We start from the raw sequence: 11,573 nt of genomic DNA, 5'->3' as shown, positions 1-11,573 counted from the left end.
ATCATCTCGCCGTACGCGTAGGTTCCAATGAAGCCCACGCCGGGAGTGGCGTAGAGGTAGTTGTACTCGGGCGGGTCTTCGGGGCGGCGGAACATGTCCAACACTTCTCTGGGTGATGACGAAGCCGCCGCCGATGTTGATGGAAGAGATGAAGCAGGCTGTGGCAGCCAGGGTGGTGGGCCAGCTGTTGGGGAGTAGCCTCCACCCATCAGGAGGAGACCGCCAACGGCAGTGATACCGGAGATGGCGTTTGTGACGGACATGAGGGGCGAGTGAAGGGCCGGGGTGACGCCCCACACCGTGTGGTAACCCACGATACCAGCCAGGGAGAAGGTGGTGAGCTGGGTGGAGAAGGCCACGTTGGGGGAGCCGACTCCGAGGAGGGCTGCAACTCCCAGGCCAGCGGAGTACATCCCGGCACTCCTCATGGTGTCCATGAAGTAGTTGGGCTCTGGTGGTGCCACGGCTACCTGTTCTGCCGGCTTGGCCTCTGGGGTGACGTCCAGCTTCGGTGGTGGAGGTGGCGGCCACATCAGCTTGCCTTTGTCCAGGACGATGGAACCTCTGACGACCTCGTCCTCCAGGTCCAGCACGTACTCCCCGTTCCCTCCGAGTGACAGAAGGAGCTTGCTGATGTTGTTGGCGTACAGGGTGCTGCTCTGGGTGGGCAGTCTACTGGGCAGGTCGGTGTACGCGACGTGCGTCACTCCATTGTACACATACTTCTCTCCGGGCTTTGTCGTCTCCACGTTACCACCCGCCTCCGCTGCCAGGTCGACGATGACGGATCCCTGCTTCATGGACTCCACCATCTCTTTGGAGATCAGCTTCGGCGCGGGCTTGCCGGGGATGAGGGCAGTGGAGATCAGGATGTCAATCTCTTTGCACTGCTTGGCGAACAGAGCCATCTCTGCTGCAATGAATTCTGGGGACATCTCCTTGGCATATCCGCCACCGCCTTCACCGGATTCTTCCACATGGACTTCCAGGGCTTCTCCTCCCAAGGACTTGATCTGCTCTCTTGCCGCCTCCCTGGTGTCAAACCCTCTCACGATGGCACCCATGTTCTTGGCAGTGCCAATAGAAGACAGGCCAGCCACGCCACCACCGATGACCATGACTTTCGCCGGAGGAACTTTCCCGGCAGCCGTGATCTGACCCGTGAAGAAACGTCCAAAGCTATTGGCTGCCTCTATCACCGCCTTGTACCCGGCAATGTTTGCCATGGAGCTCAAGGCGTCAAACACCTGCGCACGACTGATACGGGGCACACAGTCCATGGCCAGCACCGTGGCGTTCCGCTTGGCCAGCAGGTCGATGAGCTCCTGGTTCTGTGCAGGGTAGAGAAAGCTGATGAGGTGTGCGCCGTCCTTGAGTTTGCTGACTTCCTCCGTGCTCGGCGCTCGCACTTTCAGGACAATGTCCGACTTGAAGACATCTCCCGCATCCTTGATCTCTGCACCTGAGCTGACGTACTCGGCCTCGCTGAACTGAGCCTCTGCGCCGGCGCCACGCTCCACATTCACCTTGAACCCTGCCTTTGTCAAGGTCGCACACGCAGCTGGGCTGAGGGCGACTCGGCGCTCGTTCAGAAAGGTCTCCTTAGGTACGCCGACCGTCAGCTCACTGTACGGGATCCCCTTGAGCGAAACCTGTTCTCCACTGGACGAGAAGAGACATTTGAAGGTGTTGAGGTTGCGGCTCTGCGCAGATATGACCTTCTGGATGTTCCCGCTAACCAGGTTGTCGATCAGGGGGACCAGGCCCTGCTTCTCCACTGTTCGTAGCAGCCGGAACATTTTGATGCTGGGTGAGCAGTCCCTTCAAGATCTGTCATGAAAAAAAAACAGAGAATGAATGAGCATATACACTTTATTGCAGGTTATCATATGTGAGTGTGTGTGAGTGTGTGTGAGTGAGTATCTGGAATAAAGAAATTTTATAAAGTCAATTAGAGGTCACCATAGCATTGAATGGCAGAAGCTGAAGACCCATGCTAGTAATATTATGAAGCAGTAAAAATTCACCCCTACGTGCATGTACAATAGCATCAAAAACTACTGTTACATGATCTCATCAGGCATAATTATTTCACCATAGGGGCCTTGCCCATACTGCACTACTTTGCGATAGCACAGTGCAGTTCTATTCAGACCACTCCGCGTACCACGGTAGATCAGTAAATAATAAAGATGGCGTCAGCCCTCAGATACGTGTCCTATCGTACTTGAATCCGACATCTATTCCAAGTACTGATAGACATCCGAACGCGACAACTACATACACGTGTATGTGGATTGTGAAAATCTCAGTAAAGAATTTAGCTGCAGGTACTGGTATTGAGACTTAGGTAGTTAGGTTGGTGTTTGAAATCACCAACGGAGTTGCAGTGTTAAGGCCTGACAGTACAGTGGACCACAATGACTGATCAACCGCACTTTGTCTTGCTTGAATTTTTCTTGCACTCTAAAGGTACAAAATATCTTTGGCCATATTTGTAAACCCTATATCAAAGATTATACAAATTTTCCTTTCACATGACTTCCCACAACTGCAACATGCCATAGAAAGAGCCAACTGAAGAAGCCCAAAATTGACTTAAACCAGCCTGACAGAGACAAGAGCAAGTGTGTACATGTAAGTTATTTTTATCTGATGAGCCCAAAAGGAATTTCAAACATTTTATTCATAAAAGGAACAGATGTGTACACTAAAAAACATTTTTCTGTGATCTTGTTTTATTTGAAGGATTATACATAGTGGATTCTATCAAGTTTGATGACAAGTATCAAAGAACAAAAAAAAGTAAGATTGTGCTCTAAGATTTAAGGAAGCTAAGGGGTCATGCACTTTGGCAACTGATGAGTTACTGTATTAGTATACTATTACTATTAGCATGACAACCAAGGAGCAGGTCAAACATACAGAAAACTTAACAATTACTGGTATGAAGCCTCCTGGGCTTTTCTTTCCCTTTTAGCCTTTCCTCCCTTAGGCCACACCAATTTAATTTGTTGCTTCTCGGATTGCCCTGTCCATTTTTTTCTGATTTGCAAAAAAAAAAAAATTGTTCTAAATTAACTGCAAAATGCTCAATGAAAGACATATAGTTTGGCCCCCAAAAAGTCCTTTTCAATGTAACAATGCAATTTTGTTTCATTAAAAGTTCAAAATCTATTGTTTTAATTATAAACCAGCCTGGTATGTTCACTTCATGGCTCATATTGTAACATTTCCGGCTATCATGGGGGGCCTTGACCTGTTTTTTTATTTTATTTTTATTTCACCCTGTCGCTTCTGATTTTTTCTGAAAACATCCGAGAAACAACAAATTAAATTGGTGTGGCCTTACTGTGGTACATCAGATACTAGTAGGCTAACTAAACAAACAGGAGGTTCCTTCACAAAGGAAACCTATACCTGCAGATACATGATGATCTGGTGGGTAAACAAACCCACAGCTGCACAGGTGAAACAATGGGATACACACTATATCTGTAACTGTGTCTGTATCAATGACAGAGCCAGTATATATCTTATAACTGCCATTGCAGCTATGCAGCAGTAGCTGACAAAATAGGCCTAGGAAAAAAAAATGTTGTTTCCAGTTTCAGTCCTGAAAATATTAGAGTCGGTGGGTATCTTTTTTTTATTATTTATTTATTTTTTTTTACATTTTTAGACATCAGTGATACCTATATAGGGGTTCAACTTATACAATTTCACAAAGAAAACTTGTATGAGGACACTTTTATTTTAAATGTCAATGTTAGAAAATCAATTGTACAACATTTTATCACTCAGTGTCAGATCATGGAGCTAGCAAAGGTTGCTAAGGCCACACCAATTTAATTTGTTGGTTCTCGGATTCGCCTCTTCGTTTTTTTCTGATTTGCAAAAAAAAAAAAAATTCTGGTTCTGAATCAACTGAAAAATGCTCATGTTTTGCTTCCAACAGTTGAGGAAAGTCCTTTTGTTACTAGTTGATACTGTTTTCCCATCTATCATTGCAGTGGTTTGATTAAAAGTTCAAAATTCAATGTTTGAATTTTAACCCAGGCTGTTGTGTTGACTTCATGGCTCATTTCGTAGCAATTTTAAGCCTACAATAGGATGCCTAAACCTGTTTTTATTTTTATTTTTTTTCGCCCTGTCGCTTCGTATTTTTTCCGAAAAAATCTGAGAACCAACAAATTAAATTGGTGTGGCCTAAGCTTGAAAAATTATGTCCCTTGCACCCCCAAAAAAGTCTAGTGTCTGCGGTTTTTCTAGGGTTGGTCGGGAAACAGGGAACACAACATTCAAGTCTCATTTCAAACATACTTCTCACCTGATCAGTTTTTTTTCTTGAAGGCATATTTTCAACTTCTTGTGATAAGATCTTGATTCCCAAATATGTCTTACTCTTACTCTCATATGCCGAATAAACATACCCCCCGGAATAAACGTACCCCCCCGGACAAATCTTCAAAATCAAATAAACATACCCCCGGAATAAACGTACCCCCCCGGAAAATTACCAAAATTGACGGGTAACCTGTGTCTCTTGTACTAAAATGCACCCTTACTGATATATGCACAAATCTTTAACTGTTATTTGCAATTAGGAATTTAAATAGACAATAAAAAAGAGCATTTAATATTTTGTATTTTGATAAGCACCACCCATGACAATAGAACATTCAGACGAATTTATGCACGCGGTGATTGCAAAAACCGGCCCGAAAATGACAAGTTTCTCGCTACAATATGCGTTTATAAACGTCTTCACGTCGATGATTTGTCAATTTTTTTCACACGAAGTTTAAAAAAATTACTGGTTTTCAAAAAATTAATAAACGTACTGTGCAAAATAAGAACGTACTGGGTGGATGTTTGGGCCAAAAAAAAATAAATGTACCCGTATGTTTACTTGGCAGATGAGAGTAGGTGCAAGCAATACATCTGTGTGACAGTTACTAGTACCATTACAAATAATAATATATCATTTCCATTTCCTCTTTGGGTACTGATGCGTCCAATTTCAGGGCAGGAAAACAAAAAATATGCTGGATGAGGAAATCTGTCTGATACTGACATTTACTGCCATTTCTTGTCACATCTTCATGATCATCATTTCATATGTTGAAGAGTTAGAAATTCAAGATTCAAGAGTCGGCACAGCTGAGCTAGCGGCTGCACTGCTTTGGGGGGGCCTGCATGGAGGGGGGGGGGGGACGCTCTACACTAAATTTTGAGAGCTGGCTACGTATTATGCTGAATTCAGGAAACCTCTCGATTACGCTTAAGTGGCTACAACGCATTACGCACAATTAAAACGGCGAATACGCTCTACGCACAATGCGCCAATAAACTGCCAGTTATGCAAAACAAACAGCTATTCGATGCTGTTGTTCATCAACAAAGTAAACAGTTGAGTTGAGTTAAACAAATTTCCAAGCCGTAATAATATTAGATAAATGATTGAATGCACTACTCTCCAAGCAGAGGTTTGGATTTTGCGGGTGTTTTTATCGGTTTTTTTTAGGCTTTCTATCGGGGTTTCTCTTTTGCACTTAATTTTTTTTCCCACCAAACCCAACCTCTGCAGGCAGTCGAAAGCTTCAATCAATGTGCTTGGGTTTGGTGGGAAAAAAAATTCAGTGCATAAGAAAAATCCCAATAAAAAAAGCCTAAAAACACGCTAAAAATACCCCCAAAACCCAAACCTCTGCTTGGAGAGTATGAATGCACATAACATTTGTAGGCTGTTTTTATTTAATGGGGAACAATGGTGGTCAAAGTTCAATTGCCAAAGGCACAGTACAAGTAGCATGGGGACTGGCTTTTTCACCCAAAGAAGGGCACGTATCCACAGAACAGTGCTATAATTCAATCAAGGCCTGTCAAGTGAAGAATTCAACAAATCTTAACCCTGACAAAACGGTAAAGTTGTTTGACCATGTCACATAATCACTGGTACAACTGCTTCTTTGTTACAGGCTGTGTCCATGGTAGCATATTAATTGGCGCCAATTTTCAAGCCCACCACCTTTTTCTCATTAGCACGTGTACTTATGGATTAAAATTGATGGTGTGTGTCGCGTGCCGTTCACAAAACAGTGCGATTATGCCCATACAAGACTGTCCTTGTCACTCCCCCCTCCCAACCGACGCCATATTGGGAACTTGACCCGCGCGCCTACGCTAACGCGACCGGCCTGCTGCCACGCATGATCCCGCCTTCCCTGCAGCGTCAAGTACGGTGCATGCACGCTTCCCGGGTTTTCTACCTACCTATGGATAATGTCAGGCTGTGCCAGTCGACCTTAACACGAAGACCGACCGCCGGCGACAGCGAAAGGCCGCTTCTTTCCCGTACGGTGCAGTAGCCGGCGCCGGTAGATGTGGCAGTTCCCGGGCGCTGTGTGCTCGTGTTTCAACTACAAGCAGCAACCAGCAGTTTGGAGCGGCCAGTCGGCCTCGTCAACACGGCATCAGTGACCTAAAACTGCAAGCCAGCGTCTATACATATTCTAGTGCTCGGGCACCCAGTCTCTATCTACTCCGGTGTCTCCTTACCCACATCAGCTTTGCGTAAAAGACGGAAATAAAAATTTGGTACAGGAATCATAAAATATATTTTTTTTACAGTGATCCATTCCGTATACCCGTTGATTTGTGTTTCAGATAGTTTTTTAGATAAGAGAAACACGCGTTCTCTCATATTTTTTTCGATTTGTTGCAAACTTTGTGATAAAAAACTTATTTTGATCTCCCGCTAAAACTGCATTTCGTTCACTTTCAAAATATTTCGTCTTTTACACTAGCTCGTGACGTTGCAAGCGCCGAGTTCAAAAGTTCGTAGGTCATTTTTAACCAATCAACACAGAGATACACCTGTCAGTCACAGACTATCTCCGCCCCTTTCTGTCCTCGGGTCTCTTCTACCAAAAAGCCGGAAAATGGCGGGCGTTCTTACCAAGGTTTCCCGTATCGTGTCAGCTTCGCAGTCGACCCTGCGGCAAGCTCCTGCTGCCCTTGGCTCTACAGCGTCCCTTCAGCACAGAAACTGTAAGTGTGACATGATAAGTGGGAAAAGTTAACGCATACGGTACGCACATGGTGGAACCACGTTGTTGGTTCAGCAGTCAGAGTTAGGGATAGCCTGATACGGGCCCATGTCTTCAGACGACCCGCGGGCGACTTTGTTACTATGGAGTACGTGGCTATATTTGGGTTGGATTCTACCGAAATGGAGCAGTATAGATACGGCGGCAACTTTGGAGCCCGTTGATCAAAATTAACCTCAACCTGCTGTCTCCGAAAGAACCTTTAATGAGGCAGAGTTGACTTATGTGACATAGTAGCTCCACAGAAAATTTATAATATGGCCTACGTGCTTCATATAACGTATACGTTATATTATTACCATACTTTACAGAACCATGTAAATTGCACACACAGGAAGAAGCCACCTCGATCGTTTTTGCATACGGCATAATTTGTCAGAAAACCTTTGCAACTGGAGACTTGGGCAAAAGTTTAAATCCATGTAACGTTAGTTACTCCAAGCCTCACCTTTGTGCCCTTTGTCCCCAGCAGGTGCTCGAACAAAATAGTTGTCACAGTTTGAAGTAGTTTTAAATTAATGCACCACGAGCGCAAAAATTAGTGTGTCAAAAAGGGGACAAAATAATAACAATTTATAGCAAGTTATGAAGTGCACAGGCTCTACAGGCGCTAGGTAAAGCGTTATCTGCCGAACAACAAAAGATGTGGACTTGCCTCTCCTCGTGTTACCCTTTATCAGTTCATTAGTGTGGGGGGACGCGTAATAGGATACAGACACTTGTAAGGGGTAGTCCAGAAGGAATAAAATAGGGGGCTAGACCCCCAGAAAACGTAACAAAACGTGGTATGATTTGTTTGTTTCTTTGATTTGAGCCTTTATTTCAACTCGATCTGTAACTGTGTTACATGCTCTAATCGGCCGCTATTTCGGCCGCTTTTCATAGAGGCCAGGTTCATGCACATATGAAATATAGGTGAGAGGTTACTGGTACAAATGTATATTTGTCAAAGACATGCCCCTCCTCCTCGCTCATTTAATCTTTCTCCTTGAATGACCTTACGGGTACTTGACAGGTAAAAAAAAAGCCCTTCATTCCTGTTACCTCCATACCATAAACCAGGGCACATTTTTAAAGCTAGTGTTGGGACAATGCATGTAGCTAAAGTCAAGTGATTTACCTTTACATGATTCTAACCAGGGCAGCCACCTTGCATATATATGCGCATAGCTTGAACTGATGTTGGCCCTGACAACCGGAAGTGGACAAAAGGCCAAGGTTATGTTCAAGGACGCCCACTATTTCCAGGACTTCCTGTCCTAAGCTAAGTTAAAAGTTACGTCGCATTTACATCAAAACAAAGACTTAACTTGAAAGAGCACAGTACAGCTAGCTTGAAATCCACATTCAGTCTTCTTTTACTTGTACAGGTGTCTGTTTGACTCCTGCAGTATACTGCTTAGGCCACAGCAAGTAAATTTTATGGATGACATCCTCCGCAGACTCCAAATCTAATGCGAGCGGGCGAAAAAAAAAACAAGGCGGGCCGAAAAAAACAAGGTTCTTACATTTTGAAATTTTGACTCAATCATTGTACAAATGGTTTTGATTCAATGGGAACATCACATATACACAGCCAACATCACATATCACTGCATCAAAGTAAGAAACAAAACATAAAATCAGAGACTTGTCTTGTCTCCTCTCTTTATAGTTATCTGCCATCCACCTTCCGGCATGGCAACAGACATCTTGGCCTATTTTCGGCATGGTGACCACTGTCAGAAGGCAACAAAATTTCTTGTTTTTTTTCTCCAAAATCAGGCGAAAATTAATGCGCGCGCTGATGTCATCCATAAAAATTACTTGCTGTGGCCTAAGGAAGCTTAGCTAGAGAAGTCAGGATTTGAGCAAACAGAATGGCTCTCAAGCGGCAGTCAAGCCTTTAACTATATGTTGTTGTTGTAAACATGCAAATCCAGTTAAGTACCGAGAACAAGAGGATTGTTAACATATCAATACCTAGATGTCTTTGCATGTTTGAAGTCATCCCCCAAGTAGTCAAGAATCCAAAATGAGTCTTGAACACCTTCTTACAGAGGGAAAACATCTCAAGGGTGTCCTGTGTTTACATTCGCCACTCTTAACACAGATACAAACACACACACTGTAGATACTACATACACACACAATGTGATCAAGGAGTGACCTTTGGTTCTCTTTCCTTGGTTGAGAGAAGCTGGGAACCAAGAAGCTGGGAAGTTGAGAACCAAGAGGGCTCAGACTGTGTCTTGGGTTGCAATAGTCATTGCGTACAGCATGTCAGCATTTGAATGTTAGAGCACATGTTAGAGCACATATTATCATTAGGCCACACCAATTTAATTTATTGGTTAACGGATTCGCCCGCTTCATTTTTTTCTGATTTGCAAATAAAAATAAAAATTCAGAATGAACTGCAAAATGCTCATATTTTGCCTTGAACAGTTGAAAACAGTCCTTTTCATCCTAGTTGTTACAGTTATCCCATCTTTCAATGCAGTGGTATCATTAAAACTTCAAAATTCATTGTTTATATTTTGAACCAGCCAGATGTGTTGACTTATTGGCTCCTATCATACCATTTCGGGCCATAATAGGATGCAAAGGCAGTTTTTATTTTTATTTATTTTTTCGCCCGCCCGCTCCATTATTTTTTTAGAAAAATCTGTTAACCAAGAAATTAAATTGGTGTGGCCTTATACTTATAGCACAATTTTTTCTGAGGAATTTTGATGACAAGAACTCATCCATATCTAATCTCCAAGCAAATGTTTTGGTGGCTGCAACTTAGTGCAAGTCAGTATGAAATTGCCAAAACAGTAAGGATCATTGGCAGGGCAGTATACAATGACCAGTACCGGAAGTTTGACTGGAAAAAAAATAAGTAAGCCCGATAAAAAAAATCTAAAAACACACACAAAAAAAATAAGCTGCAATAATAAGCTGCTTTGAAATAATCCGTATCATGGCTTTTAGCATATCAGTCTGTTCTTCTTTTGAAGGAATTACAATGTACAAGCGTTTTTTTTAAATTCCTGCCTATATTGATGTTTATTGCAAATTCATGCCCGAGGGCTAATTGCAAACAGACATTGACAAGAAAAATGTGGTGATATGAGACTATTTGCTAACAACTTCTGCGTGTACGATATACTTATCGAACCTACTATCTCTACTTAAATCTAATAACGTTGGTATACATACAGGGTAAAAAGTAGATATACAATATGTGACCAGGTAATAGGAACAAAGTAACTGCTATTTTAATGTATTCTTTAATTTAATCTATTCTAATCTATTCTTTAATTCGTTTTTTTTTTAATACAATGTATATGGCAACAGCATTACAGACTGTGATAAGGTCACACCAATTTAATGTTTTGGTTAACGGATTTTTCTAGAAAAATAATGGAGTGGGCGGGCGAAAAAAATAAAAACAAGCCTAGGCATCCTATTATGGCCCAAAATCGTACAATAGGAGCCATGAAGTCAACACACCAGGCTGGTTCAAAATTTAAATGATGAATTTTGAACTTTATATTAATGATACCACTGCATTGAAAGATGGAATAACTGTAACAACTTAAAGGACTGTTTTCAACTGCTAAGGGCAAAATATGAACATTTTGCAGTTGATTCTGAATTTTTAATTTTTTTTGCAAATCAGAAAAAAATGAAGCTGGCGAATCCGAGAACCAACAAATTAAATTGATGTGGCCTAAGGACTATGTGCTCATATTGGAGTGAATACAGTACTAGTAAGACTTTGTTAGTAATTTGTGGGGGTCATGTGCCTGTGCTGCTGTCGCCAGCTGTAATAAGTGTTTCCTGTGATAGAACAGTTGGTATAAATGTCACTTTAAAATAGCAGACCAGAAATAGTATGAAGGACACATCAACAACCAAAATGGATTCTGTACTATGCAAATTTGAGGGACAAAAGAACAAATTGAAATGCTCCAGCTTTATGTGAATGTCTTTTGTTCTATTCAGGACTAAAGCACGGGGATGTCTTGTTGGGAAAAGGGCATGTGAGTTATCAATGGAAAGTAAGATATTAAATTGATATGGAACATATGTTTCCTTTCTACTCCATCAGAGATGAACAATGGATGGAAACAAGTGCACTGATTTTAATTGGTGTAACGCTTTTTATTATCCATCATGTGACCATATAAGATACACATTAGAAATAATCTTTTCATGTAATGCGGGATACATTCTTGGGTCGTTTCTGCCAGGCCCAGTGGGCTGATACAGTAGGCCATTAACTCTAGCCATCTTTATCTGTGAATTGTGTATTGTTGTTGCACATGATGTAATTGTACTTTTTTATTATTGTCAGTTGTACCTAAGTAATTTGCCACAGAAGTTGTATGATGTAATTTTAGCATAAATGTGTATTATTCTAGCGTATAAGTGGTGTTTAATGCCTCTCAAGGCACTTTTTATGTATATATATTATGTATTAGTCATGTA

At 42.2% G+C, this 11,573-nt stretch overlaps 1 protein-coding gene and 1 pseudogene across 2 annotated transcripts in view; one reads left to right on the top strand and one right to left on the bottom strand.

Annotated features, from left to right (window-relative positions):
* Window positions 1-5: 5 nt before the first annotated feature.
* On the bottom strand, window positions 6-6,566 carry LOC109467719 (annotated as a pseudogene).
* Window positions 6,567-6,895: 329 nt separating this feature from the next.
* The window catches only part of LOC109467722 (isocitrate dehydrogenase [NADP], mitochondrial-like), a 21,332-nt gene continuing 16,654 nt past the window's right edge, over window positions 6,896-11,573 (top strand). Inside the window, exon 1 of one of the 2 annotated variants that reach the window (XM_019765773.1) lies at window positions 6,896-7,053. In XM_019765773.1, the coding sequence (XP_019621332.1) occupies window positions 6,945-7,053 (109 nt within the window). In that variant the 5' untranslated portion in view covers window positions 6,896-6,944. The remainder of the gene's footprint in view (window positions 7,054-11,573) is intronic. The other variant, XM_019765771.1, reaches the window with a different exon arrangement.

The sequence above is a fragment of the Branchiostoma belcheri genome, unplaced genomic scaffold (assembly GCF_001625305.1).
Source record: "Branchiostoma belcheri isolate BF01 breed outbred unplaced genomic scaffold, Haploidv18h27 scaffold189, whole genome shotgun sequence".
Lineage (NCBI taxonomy): Eukaryota > Metazoa > Chordata > Leptocardii > Amphioxiformes > Branchiostomatidae > Branchiostoma > Branchiostoma belcheri.
This window is presented reverse-complemented; position numbering and strand designations above follow the sequence as displayed.